Source organism: Mustela nigripes, chromosome 14, assembly GCF_022355385.1.
Source record: "Mustela nigripes isolate SB6536 chromosome 14, MUSNIG.SB6536, whole genome shotgun sequence".
Classification (NCBI taxonomy): Eukaryota; Metazoa; Chordata; class Mammalia; order Carnivora; family Mustelidae; genus Mustela; species Mustela nigripes.
In genome coordinates, this window is record NC_081570.1 from 17,762,431 (window position 1) to 17,782,566 (window position 20,136).

General features: G+C 46.8%; 1 protein-coding gene across 9 annotated transcripts in view; it reads left to right on the forward strand.

Annotated features, from left to right (window-relative positions):
* The window catches only part of NCMAP (non-compact myelin associated protein), a 41,794-nt gene extending 23,527 nt beyond the window's left edge, over positions 1-18,267 (forward strand). For 4 of the 9 annotated variants that reach the window (XM_059376661.1, XM_059376663.1, XM_059376666.1 and 1 more), the window contains 3 exons: positions 11,137-11,225; positions 14,154-14,238; positions 16,717-18,267. In XM_059376661.1, the coding sequence (XP_059232644.1) occupies positions 11,144-11,225; positions 14,154-14,238; positions 16,717-16,858 (309 nt within the window). In that variant the 5' untranslated portion in view covers positions 11,137-11,143 and the 3' untranslated portion in view covers positions 16,859-18,267. Of the gene's footprint in view, positions 1-2,058; positions 2,206-7,276; positions 7,396-9,280; positions 9,363-11,136; positions 11,226-14,153; positions 14,239-16,716 lie in introns of those variants that run through there. The other 5 variants (XM_059376658.1, XM_059376659.1, XM_059376664.1 and 2 more) reach the window with 4 other exon arrangements.
* Positions 18,268-20,136: the final 1,869 nt, after the last annotated feature.

Here is a 20,136-nt window from a genome sequence, read left to right on the forward strand (position 1 = left end):
TGCTTCAACATGATCCGCTTTTACAGGTTCCTCCCCCGCACCCTACAGGTTTCACTAGGCCTCTGCCTTTTCCAGGCTGCAGAATCAATACGAAAGCATCAGTATGTCCAGCTTTCAAACCTGGAACGGCCTCTCTCCAGTGTGGTTTCTTCTCTCCTTTCCCTTTGGCCATGAGGATGTATACACCTTGATTCCTCTACTGTTTCTGCGGGGGTCTGGGGAGGATGCAGAAATGAAAGCTTGGCCCTCCATCTACTATGCGTAACCCTCTGCAATTTTGTTTTTAAAGATTTTATTGTTTTAAGTAATCACCCAAGTGGGGCTCGAACTCACGACCCCAAGATCAAGAGTCACAGGGTCCACTGATGAAGCCAGCCAGGTGCCTCCCCCCTTTGCAGTTTTTAAAAAGATAAAAATGGTTCTGGGGCGCCTGGGTGGCTCAATTGGTTGAGCATCTAACTTCTGATTTCAGTTCAGGTCATGATCTCAGGGTCAGGAGATCGAACCCCACATCTGCTAGGCATGGAATCAGCTTGAGAGTCTCTCCCTCTCCTCTCCCTCCCCCTCTTCATGCCCACAATCTTTTTTTCTTCTTTCTCTCAAATAACTAACTTAATTAGAAAAAAAAAAATAGTTCCCAAACTTTGTTTCTCCCGGGATGATGCAACACTCAATTTGTCCCTTCATCTCTCATTTTCCTTTGGGCCGGGATATTTGTCGTGCCCAGGAGCCTAGAGAAACCATCCCTAAGTCACTGCCGAGCCTGAGGGCTGCTGGAAGAAGTCAAAGGCTCTGCCTGTCTGGGGAGAAAGAGCCTGGCTAACCCACTCAATGTGGTTTCTTGATTCTGTAAAGGGACTGGGGTGCTCGGGCGGGGTCGGACCGCCGCCTCCTCCCCTAGCAGAGCAGAGCAGAGCAGGGAGAGCATTTATAAGACTAAAGACTTTCTAAGCCTTTGGCAGGGAGGAGATTTGGAAAGGGGAAATTGAGACTGGTTATCAGTTAACTAACAAATCACACAGATGGGTGGAGGCTGGGCTGAGCGGGCCCTTCAGGACAGAGGAACTACAGACGGATGTACTTGAAGCTTAGGTTGGAGGTAGGTGCTAAGGCTTATGGGAAACAGCTTGCGTGGCAATGGGGGTGGGGGACAGTCAAGACTGCCTAGTTGTCCTCTTGCCCCACACCCACTCCCACCCCATGCCCCCGAGCTCACCCACACAGCTATGCCCCAGCTAGCCGGCCCAGGGTCTCCGGGACCCTTTCTCTGCTCCTCTCACAGCACTTCTCCCATACTCCCTCCCGCTGGGTGCTGGTACCCACGGCTCCCTGGGTATGTGATCTACCTTCGAATCCCGCACGACAGCAGGATATGCCTTTTCAGGCTCGTTGGAGGAGGTAGGAGTGGATTGAGTACAAACCTTGGGGTCAGTGAGATGAGAGTCGAAATCTACCATGTGTGAGGCTGAGTGATGACCCCCAGCAGTATCCACATCCTAATCCCCCAAACCTGGGACCCTGTCCCCTTAATGGCAAAGAGGAGTTTGCGGGTGTGATGAAATTAAGGGTTATGAGATGGGGAGATGATCCTGGGTTACCCAGGTATGGCCAATGTAATCACGAAAATCCCGTAGGGAGGCCAGAGAACCAGAGAGAAGGAGGCATCATGATGGAAGCAGAGGTCAGAGACACAGACACAGGAAGATGCTATACCGTGAGCTTGGAGGTCAAGGTGGACGGTGGGGCCTTGGGCCAAGGAATGCTGGTGACCTGCCTAAGCTAGAACAGACAAGGAAACAGATTCTCTTCTAGAAGCTCCAAAAGGAACACAGCCAGGCCAACACCTCAATTTTAGCCCAGTGATGCTGATTTTAGGCTTCTGACCTCTGAAATGCTAAGAAAAGCAATTTTTTTGTTGTTTTTAGTCACTTCGTGTGTGGTGATTTGTTACGCAGTCCTAGGAAATGAATGCCTCCTAGCTCTGCCTTGTATTAGCCCAGAGACCCCGGGCCAGTTACCTGCCCTCTCTGAGTCTCACTTCTCTCCGCGGGAAAATAGAGGTTACATGTGAAGAACTCAGCATGGTAGCAGGTACTCAGCAGGCCCTGGATGGACGGGCCGTGGTCCTGTTTGCAGTCACCGTTTGCAATCACCGTCCTGTTTGCAATCACCGTCCCCGTCTCTGCCGACCTTCTGTCCACAGATGTAAGTACAGACTAGACATTTTCTTTGTTGTCTAGACATTTTTGGGGTAGAAAAGATAGGGAACTGTTGCCAGGCCTCTAGTTCTTCTCCAGCCTGGGGCGATTTGCCTCCCTGAGGACACTCAGCACGCCTAGAGACCTGGGGGTGCTCTGGCAGCTCATGGGCAGAGGTGGGGGATCCTGCCTTTCCCAGGGTGGTCCCCACAGCACAGAATTACAAAATATTGGGGAGCCTGAGTGGCTCAGTGCATTAAAGCCTCTGTCTTCAGCTCAGGTCAGGATCCCAGGGTCCTGGGATCAAGCCCCGCATCGGGCTCTCTGCTCAGCAGGGAGCCTGTTCCTCTCTGCCTGCCTCTCTGCCTACTCGCGATCTCTGTCTGTCAAATAAATAAATAAAATCTTTAAAAAAAAAAAAAAAAGAAGAAGAAGAAGAAGAAGAATTCCATACAGGCTTCTTTTAAAAAAAAAGAAGAATTACGAAATGTGAATGGTAAATGGGGCCGTGGCCCAGGAACCCTGCCACCCTCTGGATGTTTGTCGTACCTCTTGGGCTCACAACATCAACAAGGAGAAAGAGGGGTGAGCACAGTCCTGGCCCAGCAGGGTTGTGGACCCCCAGAGCATCCCCAGGAATATTCCTTACCTCCTGGGAGGTTTGGCTGCTGTGAGCAATCTCAAGGTGGAAGGTCCAAGTTGGATCCTCAGCTCCTGCCCTCTCTTGCTATGAGACTTTGGGCAAGTCACTTAACCTCTCTGAGCCTATTGTCTGTCAGCAAAGTGGCCATAAAACAACCTACCTTGTGTTAAGAGCAACCGTGTCGAAGCCCAGTGCCTAGCGCTGTGTTGGCATCTTAAACTGTCACTCCCCGTCCTGACGGCGTGTCAAGGGAGAATTCTTTCCCTCCAACCTATTCCTTTAAGGGCATCAACTTTTTAACCTTTTAACCTTTCTCTCCCTTGGGGTCAGTGGGACACATGCAGGCTTACATGAGCCTTCAGGTGGAGTTTGAGGACTCTTGGGAGCTGGCTGTTGGCTTGCAAGGGCGAGACCCAGGGGCAAATGGAAGCCGCGGGTCAGATTCCAGCTCTCGGTCAGTCCCTGCCACAACGCCCACAGGTCTTCTTCCTGCCGACTCCTGGCACGGCCTGTGCTGCCCTTTTGGCACCAGGCACAAATCTGCCTTGTGACTGCTTTCATCTGGGATTTCTATTTATATCTCTCGGTACAGGGAACTTATCAGGCTTGCGTCTTGGCTGGAAGCTCTTTGGGGGCACCTCTCATTAGAATGTGGGCCCAGGGGCGCCTGGGTGGCTCAGTGGGTTGAGGCCTCTGCCTTTGTCTCGGGTCCTGATCCCAGAGTCCTGGGATCGAGCCCCGCGTCGGGCTCTCTGCTCCGTGGGGAGCCTGCTTGCTCCTCTCTCTCCCTGCCTGCCTCTCTACTTGTGACCTCTGTCATAAATAAATAAAAAAAATAAAATCTTTAAAAAAAAAAAAAAAAATTTAGAATGTGGGCCCAAAAATCAGAAATAAAGGATGTTCAAGCCATTGACAGGGCAGGTCATTAAGACTTGATAGATGTGGTGGATCTGAAACCTGAGCTTCCGGATGCAAAGGCCCCTGCTTTTTCCAAAGGACTTCACTATGACATTGATCAGGCCTCTCAGTCATCAGGGCTGGGCTAGGCAGGGTTGGGGGGGGCAGTGATCCCCACTCAGTATTGACTGGAGGAAAGAATCTTTTTTTTTTTTTTTTAAGATTTTTTTTTTAAGATTTTTATTTATTATTTGACAGACAGAGATCACAAGTAGGCAGAGAGAGGAAGTGAAGCGGCTTCCCACTGAGCAGAGTGGCGGATTCGGGGCTTGATCCCAGGACCCTGGGATTATGACCTGAGCTGAAGGCAGAGGCTTTAATAAACCACTGAGCCACCCAGACACCCCTGGAGGAAAGAATCTTAAAGGAAACAATTCCAGGAGCTCCTGGGTGGCTCAGTCAATTAAGCGTCTGCCTTCAGTTCAGGTCATAATCTGGGGTCCTGGAATCAAGTCCCACGTTGGGCTCCCTGTGAGAAGCCTGCTTCTCCCTCTGCCTCTGCCCCTGACCTCCCCCCGACCCCCGCAACACTCACTTGCTCTCTCCCTCTGTCTCTCTCAAATTAAATCTTTTTTTAAAAAGAAAACAATTCCATTCCAGTTAGGTATCTATGGCATGCTCTTGCCCTCTCCATCCAGCAAGCCCCGCAAGCCCCGTGCTCTACCAGTCCCATGAGGATTTTTGCCTTCCTGGCAGAGGTTTTACTATTCCTCAGTGGAAATGGAAGAGAAGGTTGAACCCTCCAGAAATTCTAGTGAATCCCTCTTCAAATCCCCTCCTTGGGACATAGTTTCATGGTCTGATTTTCTGACTTCCCTGTTCATATAGAGTTTGACCATATCAGCAAACACTTGACCAGGTAGAGAACTGGGAGCTCAAGGTCCAAGGAGAGCAGGGAGAGCACAGACTGAGGATAGAAAAGCAAGAAGAGGGGCTAGGAACTGACCTTGACCATTCACCCACCACCCATCAGGGACCATGCTGGGTAATTATAGCTCCCTGATTGTCACAGCCTTACAAGATAGCACGCTATCCTTACAAATGAAAACACTGAAGCCTAAAAAGTGCCTCAGCTCATAGAGCTAGCTGGTCAGAGATGAGGTCAAGATCAAAACCCAGGTCTCCCTGACCCCAGAGCCCTCGCTGGGTCATGACCTCCTAGACAGCGTGCTCTGTCACAACACTACCAGGAGGTCTTGAGATCCACCCAGGAGGAGCTGGACTTGCTCTCCTGAGGGCCCATACCAATGAGGTCAAGGCTAACAGGGGCCAGTGCAAAGTCTTACACTTAAGTTCAAAATGACATTTGCACAGGAGTGTAATGGAGACCTGGTTACTGGGCAGCAGCTTATCGTAATATTGTCCCGTCATAACGCGGCTGCTGTTGCCTTGTATTTCCAAAGCACTTTGAAGTTTAGAAAGCCCTTCTTCCACTTACCGAACTCAGAGCTTTGATGGACCATAAACAAGCATGAGAGTAAGTCTGGAAAAGGTTTGGGAGTATACCAATAGGGTGTGTATGCTGCAACAGCCTGTAAGGGTAAAGAGCTATTTGTTTGCATTAATCCAGTGGAATATCAGTAGACTTTGGGCTCAGCCACTGTTCTAAATGTATTACACGTTTGATCTCTGTTAATTCTCACAACAACCCATGTTGCACAGATCAGAAACCAAGAGGGGAAGAAAGTCCGACCAAGGTCACAGAGCTAAAATTCAGGCTTAGGTCTGAGAAGTATCAAGACAAATGTCCTTCTGGACATTTCAACCCCCCAACCCCACCCCGGAGATAGGGGTCCCATTTGGGGTGCTGTATTTAACAGGGACGTTAACACAGAGTAATGATCTCACAAAGGACACGATCATTGTAAAGATTGTTTGAAGGAGCTTAGTATATTTGTCCTGGAGGAGAAAATGGTCAGAGAACATATCATTGCTGTTTTCATGGGCGTAAAGCTCCTTTCTTTAGAAATAGGTTGGGTTCCCAGGACGTGTACCAACCGTTTGTTGGTTAGTGTAAACGGGATAAACTGTAGCCAGCTGCTGGCGCCACCTACTGGTGGGAGGTAAAATTGATGGGCTGACTGGGACCGCTGTCGCTGTTCATCCCTGAAGCTTGGTTTCACCTTTCTTACACAGAAGTGCTCAAATCTGGTGGGTTGTGCATAAGACGCAGCATATGTACCTTTATGGCAAGAGAATTAGGACCAATGGGTGAAAATTATAAGGAAGGATATTTTGGTTTTGACATGAAGTTTAGTTTTCTGAAAAAAATCTACAAAACTCTAGGGGCTGATTGGGAGTAGTGAGGTTCATGTCTGTGGGAGAAACCAATTCATGCTGAATCTCCCAAGGTTTGGGCAATGGGAAGAAATCAATCCCAGTGTTTTGGTGGGTCTGGGGTCTTCCTGGGTTACCTACTCTGAGTTACAGTTGGCCGTTTGAGTGGGGTCTGCCAGTGTTGGTAGCATCTTTGTTGTCTTATCCAGGGAGGAACTTCTAGGGTTCCAACGGGACCGAGCAGTGGGGGAGATACTTGGAAGAGGTGAGATCTGGGAATGTTTATCTTCCAGATACGGCTTGAACATTTGACCAAGGGATAGGCAGAGAGGAGTGACTCAGAGGGTAAATGGTCCTGACCTTCCATCACTTCCCAGACTGACCTCCCACACAGGACCATTTGTAAACAACCCAGGGGAACAACAGTTCCTTGTAGATTCTGTAAATGCGATTAAGGCTGAAGACAGAGGCTGAAGACAGAGGTTCAGAGTGTGGCTGAGAGCAGGGACCAGTCAGACAGGACCGGTCAGGGGTCTGGGGCAGAGCTGAGCCCCAGCCTATGTGGGTTTTCTCATCAAAGCTTTGCGGATTCAGGGCCTGGGTGCCAGGCCATTTGTGTCTTGCATATTCCCCGGGAGGCTGTCCAGTAAGGATATGCGGAGAAGGGGCCATGGGGTAGGACAGACCCTGGCACAAATCCTAGCATGACACTCCGTTAGCCTTGTGAGTCTAGGTTGATTACTTCTGTACTGTGAGCCTCAGCTTTTTCATCTGTAGAAGGGGCAGTGATTCCACGTTCCTTACCCAAGAGGTATGAGGATTTAATGAGACCTCCTTCATAGAGCACTGAGTACCATGTTGGCACATAATTTATTATTAATTATTATTATTATTATTTATTATTATTAAATTAACCTCTGTTAGTGAAAACCATTCCCACTCTCCCTGCCCCCTCCTTGCTTTTCTGTGGCCATGGATCTGGTAACAGACACATTGGATACTGAAAAGCCCTTGCTGGGCCTCACTTGGTTAACAGGAATGGCTGGGTCCCACACATGAAAACACCCACAGCCTTGGCCATCAATGTCCCACCGCCCTCCCTCCCACCTTCCCTGATGGGGCAGGAACAGAGATGTGATTGAGAGCCTTGGGGCCTGACATAAGGCAAGATATACTCTGAGATGACTCACTGTTCCCTCAGAAAGAATACCCTGCCTGTCCGAAAGGAGGTCTGCACCCAGAAGTAGGCCCCCTTGAGGTCACCTTGAAGGGTCTGCGGAGGAATCTGTGTCCTGGTGGCCTTGGGCAGCTGCGTTACTGGTCAGTGTGTGTGTGTGTGTATATGTGTGTGTGTATGTGTGTGTGTGCGCGTGCACACGCGCCTTTTTCCATTGTAACCTGTCAGGAGCCCCTCTAGACACACAGGTACGAGCAGCAGATTGGTGAAGTGAGCTTTGAAGTTTGCAGGCCCAGGTACATAGGCCAGCTCTGCATCTTCCAGACTGTGTAAGCGGGCAGAGAAAGCTTTAGAGTCCCAAACCTTGGGGTCCTCCTCTGATCCAGGGGAGGGGAAACCCTATTTTACATGGCCTTCGCTAATTAAATCAAAGCATGGATTAAAAAAGAAAATGCCTGGCCCAAGGTCTTGGCACGGAGTGGGCACTTGGGTGATGGTGTCTATCATTTTTGTGCATGTTGGTCCAAAGGAGATGTGTCCCCCAGGCAGGGTTTAGCCTTATCAGTGACGATGCCATGCCTCTCTCACTAAGTAACCCTGGATCAGTGGCTATTTGTCTCTCTTGTTCTGTTTTTAAAAGGAATTGAATTAAAAACAGTATTTATGGGTCTTCTCAGATTAATATTGGTGTGGGTAGAAGCAGATGGTTTAGGCAAATGCATCATAAAACTCTTTACGATCAGATGGGGGAATGATGGGCAGTGGGGGGCAGGTGCCTCTCCTTCTTGGGAGTAGCAGTGGGGGCAGGGGTTGGGGGAGACTTTCATTCCATATTGTCATATGGGTCCTAATTTATTTTTATAGAAAGAATTTTTCCTTGTTTTGAGCTCCAGAGAGCCACCTGGCTCTGAGTTCAGCAAATATTTGCTATTATCCTCACCCCCATCCCCCAAATACTCAGAGCTGCCATTTATCAAGCACTGAAAGCACTTTCCATACTTAACCTTGAACCCTCAGCTCCCTTGGGAAAAGCCACCTCATTTTACAAACGAGCAAACCAAGCTGGGAGAAGTTCAGCCACTTGCTTCCGTACTTCTCCTGGCAGAGGTGAGAAGAACCGGCCAGTTTATCTGGGAGACGTAGGAGGAGGATACAAAAAAGACCCCAAACAGCCTCTACCCTCAAGGACCCGGCAGTGAACATGGGAGGCTAACTGCCAGACAGAGCGACTGAGACACATGCTGTGGTCATGCTTCTTTGCGGAGTTCTGCTGTGGGAACGGAGGACCAAAGGCTAATTCTGGCTAGGGGATGGGGGAGCCTTCTTAGGCATGGCTAGGCTCAGTCCTGAAGGATGTGTTCATTTTGGAGAGGCAGCCACCAGGGGAACATGGCCAGTGGGCCTGTTGAAGGAGGTCAGGAGACAGGAAGCCCAGCGAGGAAGAAAGGTTGACCAGTACAAAGAGTCAGGCAGAGCCACACAGGGCTCCTTGGGAGAGCCCAAGTCATGGGAGTCCTGAGGATCTGGTGTTTGGGAGGAAGGGACAGACAAGAACTATGGGTTTTTAAGTAGTGCCCCGTGGCTTAAAGGAGGGCAGAGAAGGTGAAGGCAGAGAGGGCCATTCTGAGGCTGAGGCCCCCATGGGGTGGGACAGGCCACAGCCACCAGAGGCCCCAGCCTGACGACCTGCCTCCAGTTCAGGTGCGCTGACCCATTTCCATCAGGAGCTGGGGGAGTGGGGAGCTGCGGCCGGGAGGTGGGAACTCTCAGGAGATGTCCACTGTGGGAAGGGGGGGGGGGGGGGGGGGGGGGGCACGGAGCCTGGGCAGCAAGGCCCAGGAATGCCGGGGGAGGATGGAGTGGTCCCTTGTCAGGGCAGTCAGGCAGAGGTTGATGTGAGGAGCAGAGAGACTAGAGAGGCTGGAAACAGCCAGTGAAGTGTTTTCGCTGCCAGCTGTTCAAGTGTGGGCACTGGGAGACGATTATTGTTTTTTTGAGCCTGAGAATGCTCTGTCTCTCTCTCACTAGAATGTGAGCGTCTGGAGGCAAGGAAGTCTACCTGGCCTTTCACCAGTGTGTTCCCAGCTCCTAGCACAGCGGCCGTCACTTAGTAGGTGCTCAGTTAGTATTTCTTTAGTAAATATGTAGAACCACAGTCTGTATATGCGGACGTGGTAAACATTTTAAAACTTGGATAAGAAGACACACTAATGGTCAAGGTCGTGGTTACTTCGGGGGGAGGGAGGAAATGAGGTAGGAGTAGAAAAAGGATTTCAGCAGAGTCTCGCTTTTCTTCTTTAATAAAGAAGAACTGAAGAGAATAGGATCGTGAACATTCGTTCCATCTGAGTGCTGGGTACATGCACTCCTATGACATTATTATTTATAATTTTAAAATATTTATCTTAAGAAGAAAATGAATTGGGTGACTGGGTGGCTCAGTCGGTTGAGCATCTGCCTTCGGCTCAGGTCATGATCCTAGGGTCCTGGGATCAAGCCCCACATCGTGCTCCCTGCTGGGGGTGGGGGTCTGCTTTCCCTCTCTCTCTCTACCCCTCCCCCTGCTTGTGCACGCTCTCTCTCTCAAATACATATATAAAATCTTTTTTTAAAAATGAAAAAATGCAAATTGGTGTACAAATATTGTGTTAGGTGTAAAGAATATCTCTTCTCCGGAAGATGGAGTGACCGCCATGAAGCCCATGGCTTCTTAGCGTGACAAATAGGCCTGGATAATTCTTTCCTTGGTGGCGATCCTTCACAGGCCTCCAGACTGTCAGCAGCTACAGTGAAGCAGGAAACCCTCGTGCGTGTCCCTCCTCTTCTCAATGCCTGTCGTTCAGAGCACGTGTGGATACTACCATAGGCTCAGAATACACTTCTTGGGAGGATCTCAATTACTCGTTCCTGAGGGCATGATGTTGCATGAGCGGCGTCCCTCCTGGCTCACTCCTTAAGTGTAAAATCGCAGGCTTGTGAATTTGGATTCCTGCCGCCATCAGGGAAAGAAGCTATACTGTGCCCTCAGAGAGTCTGTTTGGGTCCAAGCTCTGTGTCTTCCTTACTGTGTGACTTTTGTCCCTTCACTCAACCACTCTGAGCCTCAGTTTGCTCAGCAGCCAAAGGTGATGACTGAGAAGATGATTAACGAGTGAGCTTGATACAGGTGTGAAGCCTGTAACAGGGCCCGGTGCCTGGCGGACGCTCAGCACACATGGCCTGTCCTCCCGCTGAGGGCTGTGTGCGGCCTGGCCTTTGTTGTCCTGCCATCCCAAGCCATGTCTGTCCCTCAAGGCCCATGCAAATTTAGCTTGTCCTTGAAACCATTCTTCACAGCCAGGGATGGCTTATGTCCCTGACTGCTTGGTAGCATAGTTAAATTTTCCATCTACTTGCTTATTGGTTTATTTATGTTGGCCTCCCTAGATTGCAAAGCTTCTGAAAGCAGGAGCATCGTTTTGGGCATCGTTACGAGATGCTGACTGCCGCACCCCGTGTCCTGGGTTAAATGCGAACTTGGGGCTCCATGAAGCCTAGGGGACTTTACTTTCATCAGGAAAATGGCAATCATCGCCTCCCTCACACAGTTTCTAGAAGATAACTGTTTAGACATTCTGGGTACAACCTCATTAGGAAAAATTTAATAAATATTATTGAATTAATTTAAACAACCATGAACGATGAAGTTCTTTACAAATGTCAGACATTATTTTTAATTCTCCACAGTAGACAGTGAAAGGACTTGTATTTGTTTACTTGCTGCTAAGAGAAACCGCCTGCTTGACTCTTCTCTGGTCATCCAGGTGAGGACCAAAGGAGGCATCACACAGGCATTGTAAAGCTCACCCTGGTGTTAAATGAAATTTTATCTTTGTTCTTCCCAGGATCGAGATGACCACAGCCACCCCTTTGGGGGGTACTACCTTCTTCTCCTTGAACGTGACCACCAGAGAAGAAGACTTTCTGTACAAGAGTAAGGTCAAGTTGGCTTGGCAGCCAGGGGAGGGATGGTGGGATGAGAACTGTGGTCTTCTCCTGGTGTTGAGGTCAAGAGCGTGGGTTCCGGAGATAGACTACCTGGGTCCCCAGTGGCACTTCTGCCATAGGCCCGTGAGCACGTGACCTCATAGCTTTGTGTCTGTTTCCTCGTCTGTAAGATGGGGATATTAATGAAGCTACTCTTAGCATCACACACGTGAATGGTGTGAAGACTAAACCAGATGACCACGTAAGGAGCTTAGAATAGCCTCAAGTCACACAAACTACCTAATGAGTAGTAATGTGACTAGTGTTGTGACTACTGCTGTGACTCCTGTTGTCATCAGGGACTTTTGGGGTCTGGAGGGCAACGGACATTGACTCTCCTGTAAGAGGTCCCTCAATGAGTCACCTTACAATGTAACTACTTTCATATTCTTCATACTGTTTTTACAAGGCAAAACCCATCAATTGACAAAGGAGTAAATGAGTGGGGGTGGGAGTAGTCCTTGGGAGACATTTGGCAGGAACAAGGGATGCCCGGAAGGAAACTTAACAACCACTCTTCAGAATACCAGTTAATCACGTGAGGGGAAGTTGGGACTGTTTCCGTCTTTTCTGTTGGTCTGGCACGTACCCCCCGCACGTGGAACAGGCTTCCCAACACACGTGGAGTGTTTCCCTAATGATGACAGCTCCAGACCATGGTCCTGGCAGGAAACCTATTTCTGGCAGGATGTGGGTCTTCCACGGAGACCCAGAAAGGGTCAGTCTTGGGACAGGGTCCTGTGTGTCTGCCTGCTCCTGGCCAGGTGGGGACACCTACAGAGAGAGGCCTGTCGAAGTAGCTCAAAACAGTTCTGAAAGGAAATGCAGGGTAGATTGAATCTCCATCAGCAAGATGGGAACGATTCTGCTCTTATTTAACTAAAAGAAGGGTTCTCAACTAGATGATTCTGCCCCCTAGATGAGATGGCCAGAGATCAAAAATAAGATACAGAATACCCAGTTACATTTGAATTGAAGAGTAACAGTATTTGTGCACTATAAGGACATGCCATGTAATAGGTGAGACATCGCAAAAATTACTCATTATTTGTCAGAAATTTTAATTTAAATAAGTACCTGGTACTTTATCTGGCCACTTTACTATCAGGGGACATTTGACAATGTTTGGACACTTCTGCCTGTCACAGCTGGCGAGGAGAAAGCAGTATTAATGACATTAGTGAGTGGAGGCCAGAGATGCTGTTGAACATTGTACAGGGCACGGGAGGGTCCCCTCAGCAAAGGGTTATGCAGGCAATGTTGAAAAACAGTGGATTAAAGTATTATCACAGAACTCATCAGAAAAGAGACAAAAAATTACTCCATAACAGAATCCCCACCCCAGTCCTTTTCTTTCTTTCCAGTCTTTCTTCTGTGAATATTTGGACATAGTTTTGTTTTTGTTTTTATTTAGTAAACCTTTTCATAAGAGCATTACATACCTTTAAAAAAAAACCAAAAGGCACAAATCCTAAGTGCACAGATGGGTGAATTTTCACAAAATGAACACAGTTAGGTTAGGTCACCAGTCTGCAGATCAAGAAGAGGACCATCCATCACCAGGATCCCAGGCGTCCCAGCGCCCCTTGCCACCCTGTCCCCACCTGGTCAAGGGAACCTGCTATTCTGACTTCGCCCACTGGCCATTAGTTCTACCTGGTTTGGAGCTTTATGGAAATGGAAGTATACCGTACACACCCTTTTATTTCTGGCTTCTTTTACTCATCGTTATGTTTTTATGCATATATTTTAGTGGTTGCAACATAATGTGTATATGTGGGTATGTACAAAATACCATATCCTCTTCTCCACATGTCATTCAGATTATAGTATAATATATCATGAGTTAGGCATGCCATACCTTAATGAATCATTCCCGTATTTAGAATATAAATGATGTAATTAGCATATTGATTCATGCAGCTTTTTCTGTATATAGGATTCTTCCCTAAGATAAACTCCCCAGAATCAAATAGATTGGCTTAAAATGTGCCCCCCCACACACTTTATGGGGGTTTCTTTTTGTATTTTCAGTTTCAGTTCACACAGGGACGTTGATTCTGAACGTGAAATGAGAGGTGGCCATGGGAACTGGTTGCTGATACTGAAATTAGATGCTATTAAGCCACAAGGACATTCATTAGAGCGTTGTTTTTCATGGTATAAAATTAAAAACAACATAAATATCCTCAGTACGGCATTGGTAAACAAATTATGGCACATCTAAACAATGGAGGTCTACACAGCCATCAAAATCATGAAAAACAATGTAATTACATGGAAAGATGATTAGGTTATGGTTGTAAAACTGTGTACAGAACATGGTTCCATTTTTATCAAGTGCTATTTTTCCACTTTTATTTCCTTGAGGTGGGTTTTCAGACAGGATTAATCAGTTACTCAAAAAATGTTGGGTAGGTATTTAATATGCATACCTGCATATACGTGATGGCATTGGTGCATGTATGCATGTGTAGGTGATCCGTGGTTCCTGGGGCAATGAGTTCCCTTTTGGGCTTGTATTTTTAGTTTCAAAATTAACTACAGAAATAATGCTTTTGTATTATCAAAAACAGGGAAGGGTGTTTTGCTTGCCTGTTTCACAAAGGAAGTTGGATGCTATGTTAGGACTGACGACAACAGGATGGCTTGAGATAGGAGTTTGGCAGATGAAGCTCTCTGGGGGGAGGGGTGCACTGCTGCTCTGGGTATGTCTCTGCCCTGGGGTCAGTAGTCAGGGTGCCAGGACAGCACATTCTCTCCCTGCCTGATCCAGTGAGGATGCGAGGTGCTGGGTGGAGGTCCCCCTCTTAGTCTCTGGATGCTTCCCTTTTTTCAAGTTGCACATTTGCCATTTCCACGTTTCTCCTCTTAGGTTCTGGAGCCATTGTTGCTGCCATTGTGGTAGTTGTCATCATCATCTTCACTGTGGTTCTGATCCTGCTGAAGATGTACAACAGGTACGCGATGCCCTGGGGTCTGATGGTCTTGTCCCTTCCGTGATGTCAGAGTGAATGGGAGCTAACACTTGTGGGTGCCAGCCGTGTGCCAGGAGGTACCCATGAGTCCTTCGTCAAATGCTCTAACCCTTTGTGGGCCCTTTTTTGACATCTGTTCTCCTGTAGGAGCTTCATGGTAACCAAATATTTTGGTACCTGCAGAAATATTTGTTAAATATTATAATCATGTCAATGCTAATGGCCTTGAACACTGCAGTAAGGTAACTTACAGTTATGGAATAATATGATTCAGTCTTTTTCTCTCAGAGAGCCCTCTGCTAGGCTGTGTTGAGCAGACCATGTGAGTATTTAAGGGGACAAATACTGGAATGCCTATACCCCCAGCTCCACTTTCTGGGACCCAATAGGAGGAAAGAACATCATGTGATTGCCTAAAGACTCAATGTTGTGTAATCACCTTTAAGTCCCAGCTTGGCTAGAAGGTTATTTTTCCCAGGCAAGAAATCAAAATAGACTATAAACACAACCACATCATAGAAGACTTGGAAGCCATTAAAAAAAAAAAAAAGATACCGTAGAAGTGTGTTTATTGATGAGGACAGCTGTTTACAATATACTGGCAAAGTATAAAAAGATAATATGTACATTATAGTTACACACGTGGGTCACACACACAAAACCAAGGATTCAAATTCTACAGGGCCAGGTGTTAATATCCAGTGTGTCCGCATGATGGGATTGCTGGTTGGCTGGTTTTTGCAGGGGGAGGGGGGACACATCTTTATTTTGAGGAGGTGCCAACATGCATTGTATAATGTTATTTATAAAATATATGTTTTATATTATATATTATATGTGTATAAAATGTATATATTATGTACGCATATATGGTATACATCTATTGATCTCTTATGATGTGCGAGGCATGATTCTAAGCTCCCTGTATGTATTAACTCATTGGATCCTCACTACAACCCTACCAGGTGGGTGATTCTATGTCCCCCAATTTTGTAGGTGTGAAACACGCACTGAGAAATGAGCCAACAAGCCCAAGTTTACTCAGCCTTGCTGGCAGAGTTGGGATTTTTTTTTTATTTTATTTTATTTATTTATTTATTTATTTATTTATTTATTTGAGAGAGACAGAATGAGAGAGCATGAGAGGGGGAAGAGTCAGAGAGAGAAGCAGACTCCCCGCTGACCTGGGTGCCAGATGTGGGTGGGACTCGATCCCGGCACTCCAGGATCATGATCTGAGCTGAAGGCAGCTGCTTAGCCAACTGAGTCCCCCAGGTGCTCCAGAGTTGGGATTTTTAAACCCAGTACATGTGGTTTCAAAGAAAATACTCACACCGCCATATGTAATAATAATAATAACGCTTAATAAGTTATTTTTAAAATTTTGAGGGTATTACAGTTTGGATCCATCCCAGACCAGGAAGTGGCATCCAACCACAGTGTCTGCCTTTTATTCCTGGCCATCACTGCTGGCGCTCTGAGCCCCTTTCCTGGTTGTAATCTGGGGCGAGATCTACCCACCCCACCCTGTTTACAATGATGCCGGGGCTGCAACTCAGAGACTGGAGCTCGGTCTTTGGTCTCTCAAAGGCAGGCAAGTCATTTAACCTCCCGGAGCCTTGATTGTGTCATCTTTAAAATGGAAGCCTCTCCAAGTGGGACAGCTGAGTTTCGGTTACGTGGAGAATGCCTTTGTTTTGAGAAGTAGTCAGGGGCGACGTGGCGTGACATCTGCAATGGACTCAAATAGTTCAGGATTTTAAAAGACTCTCTGTGTGTATATGTGTGTCCACATGCGTAAATGAACCGAGAGAGACAAAGAGGCAAATGTGGCAAACTGCTGGTAATCAGTGAATTGTTCCACGAAGGGTACACAGGTATGAATTGTACTATTTGTGCAACTTTCCTGAGCATTTGAAATTTAAAAAAAAAAAAAAAAGGTTAGGTGGTTAGGTCATCTTGTTAGGTCAATAAGATGAAATTTCATGTAGACGTTTGAATTAATGATTGTTGTAGTCATTGAATTTTCTGACATGTGAAATGAAAGATTGGATATACATTTTAAGTCCATTCTCTTCTCAATTATGCAAAAAGTTCTTAAATATTTCTAGCAGTCGACTTGGCAAATGTAAGGAAACTGCAAAATTTAACTCCTGCCCCAACTGGGAATAGAAAAAAAATCATAGTATTTTCATTTTGTCTTTAATATAATCTTAATATAGGACACTCATTCTTTAACAGGAGAAAAAGCATTTTCAATATCTAATCTAAGTTACGCACAAAAATAGAAGGGTCAGGCTAGCTGATGTCTAAGGCACCTTCCGGTTAGTTGTACAATTCTGTGGTTGGCAATCAAGCAACATGATTTAATGATGATCTATGTTAATGTCCTTGCCAGAATCAAAATCACAGGGTATAGGAGGTGAAAGACTCAAGCATTGCATGGGTATCTCATTCCAGGAAGATGAGGACCAGGCGGGAGCTGGAGCCCAAGGGGCCCAAGCCAGCCTCCCCATCTGCCTTGGGCTCAAACAACAACAGCAGCCAACACCCTCCTACTGTGACCTTCAGTCCTGTTGACGTCCACGTGGAAACTCGATGACCGCCCCCCACCACCATGGTGCTATCTTGGCCACCGTCCAAAGAGCCTTCTCCATTCAAGATCCAGAAGCACATTTCTCCTCCGGCAGCTTCACTGAGTTCCTTCCCGTTCCGGTTGGGTCGACAAGGGGCATCTCACGCAAGTCCAGATGCTCAGGCAGCCCCCCAACCCCGCCCTGCCCCACCCTAGCTGCTCCACTTCCCTGCTGCCACCCTTTCAGAAAGCTGTGGAACATTCTTTTGTGCTCTGATGAGGAACGGCTGTGCTGGGAATCCACTGCAGTGGGTGTAGCTGTCTTCCCCACCGTTGCTAGACAGACAGCCCAGGGGTCTTCTGGTCTAGAATCAGGAGTCCAAGCATGCTCCCAAGTATATCACCAAAGGGTCTGCTCTTGAGGTCCGGTCATAATAAGTGCTGTATGTAGCCACAGCTTTGCAGAGCAAAATATTCCATGCCGTTCATCAGGCACAGGGGAACTAACTTGGGCTAACTAACCAAAAAACTAACTTGTTAATCTATAACTTGCTCCAGTACTAGATGACTGCTAGCTAGCTCATGACAACCAGTTAGCCGAATTCTCTGTCTTTAAGAAAGGTAATGGGAAAGACAGTTCTTCTCGAAAGTTTTCTACTTAATCGTAGAGACTCAGAGAAGGAATAGGGTGACCTTGAGGAAAGATGGCCTCTAGGCCAAAAGCTTAGTATAGTGTCTGTGGGCCTGAATGAGCCAGGAGCGGGTCAGAGCCTCTCCTCTCCCTTTGGAGCTGGATTAAGCCTGACTCGGTCTCATTTCTTGGCTTCCCTTTGGATTCTGAGCAATCTTCTCTCTCTCTGGCCATACCTTCCCTCCAACAACCAGTATTAGAGACTGGTAAGATTACAACCCTGTTTATGTGACCTGTGTCTGCCCCAGTCACCCTCGAAGCCCCAAATTCAAAAAGTGTTTCTCTGTACGGAGCTGATCTCTTTAACTCTTAGCCCGGAGAACAATCCATTGAGAGGGAAAAGCATTTTGAAATTAAAGCTTCCCTTCCAAGCCCTACTTCCTGGTCATGTGGACTTGAAAGAATCACATGAAAGCTCCATATTGGGCTTGCTAACCATAAGACTAACAGACTGACTTTAATGAGTGAAGGACTTGGTAGAGCCACTCAGGTGGTCCCTGGCACTCAGCAGACACTTAATAAAGGAGAGCCGGCATTATTGTTACAGTATTTCTTCAACTGTAAGACATATTTGTTCACATGCTAATGATTCTGAAATCAGAATATGTCTTTAAATTGATGGGTCCATAAATGTAGCGGTTTTTTTCTCTCTCCAAAAGCTATTTTTTTTATTCAGTTGTGCACCGTACAATTGAAGGCATCTTGGAAGTGAGGTAATAAATATTGAATCTGTTGCAGAAAGTGACACCGTCTGACCTTTGACCTTAAATTCTAGGGGTCTCTTCCTCTTGGAGTCAGAAATCTCTTCTGAGGGGAAATTGAAGGTTAGGAAGGTAAGAAGGCTGACCCAAGGTCATGGAGTCATGTCATCCCACTATAAAAATACTGGCAAATTCCTCCTCCCCAAACATTTTTCCTACCGACTGTGTTTAAATATCCACCAAGTACCAGGTACTTGGCAAGATGCTTTCACATAAATTATCCCATTGGATTTATTTTTTCCCAATAACCCTGGGAGGAATTATTTGTTCTGTTTGCAGGTGAGAATTGCAGACTCCAAGAGAAGGGTACTTGTCCCCAGTCAGACAGCTAGTTAAGTTGCAAAGATAAGACACAAACCCACATCTTTGACTCCAAAGTGCCTCTCTCTGTCGCACCACTTTCTTCCCTAACATCCTGGCTCAAAGAACATGGATTCTTTTATGGGCCAAACAGGAGAAGGACAGGCTTGTCCATGTGTCTGAGCAGAGGTCAGGAGTCTGACCTCCAAACTGACACTAGGAGCAAAGCCACTTTGGTAGCCTCCTTTGGGCTCCCAGGATTGGAGCCAAAGGACCCCTTTCTGAGCCCATCAAAGCTCTTAGGATTCCTGTTTCGTATCCCATAACCCTTATACTCAAGGAGCAAGGGATGGAATGCCATCCAACCAGGGAAAGGCATTTCCTAAAGGACTCAAACCCCAAATAGATACTTTTTCCCAAAAGTGTTCTGCTTTATAAAAAAAAAATTTGTTTGTTTGTTTGTTTGTTTGGAATGCTCCAGCCCTAAAAGCAAACTCTTCTGCTCATACTGGACTCTTCCTGGAATTACTAGAGGAATCATCCCTTGTTATATGTTCTTTTGCTAAATGAAAGCTTGGAAGTGGAGGAGGGGGAGAGTCTGAGAGGTAAGGGGAGGCCAAGAAAGAGGTTTTAATATTTTGCTTTTAACGAATGAAGATAACTCAATAAGCATCCCTTAAGGGTTCCTATGTGTAAGTTGAGGTGCTACTAAACACATTGTTCCGGTCCCCACTCTCAAGGAGTCTGCCACCGGTCTCCTGGGACAGGGAGCTTGCAACACAGTGGAGTGTTTCATTTCTGTCAGGTGCCTTTCCTAACTGATGCCACCTTATTTGGCCGCTGAATCAATAAAAGATATTAAACATCTAAAGAAAAATGTCTAAAAATAAAGAGACTTAAATCAAACATTTGTTGAGTTGACGTCAATCTATGTTAGAGTTAATGAATACCTTTTCTAAGAATTTCCTTTCCCTAACCATGTAAATACGGTCCTGTGGGAAAGCCTGAGCAGTTGCAAATTGTACTCTTCCTGCTAACAGGTGATGGGGAAGCTGGGTTCCAGCAACCGGCCTTTCCATGAGTGAGAAAACTTGTTAGCATGATTAATTACTTAATTATTAGTTAGTTAATAACAGCTTGATTGTTACAAAAGGAATCCCATTTCAGAGCCTGCTGTTAAACACCAGATGCTCTGATACGTTGAGGTTTAGGGACCCCTGGGAGTGAAGTAGACCTTAGAATGCAACCCAAGTCATCAATGAAGGAGTTTCCAGTTAACTGAGCTTCTGGTGTGTTCTAGGTACATGATGGGTCTTGGATACCTACCAGCTCCTCTAACTGTTACAATCCCCATGTATAGGAACCATCGCTATTTTTACTCTGGAAACACAGGAACAGGAAGGTCACATGTCCTTGGGTGATGCAATGGACAGGTGGCATTCTTGTGGTGACCATTTCTTGTGTTTGGGGAGTCTGCTACTTTAAGAAGCAAGACCACCTCCTGCTGTCAATGCTGAAAAGGACAGTCATCTTCCTGGAGTCCAGAGGCCCTG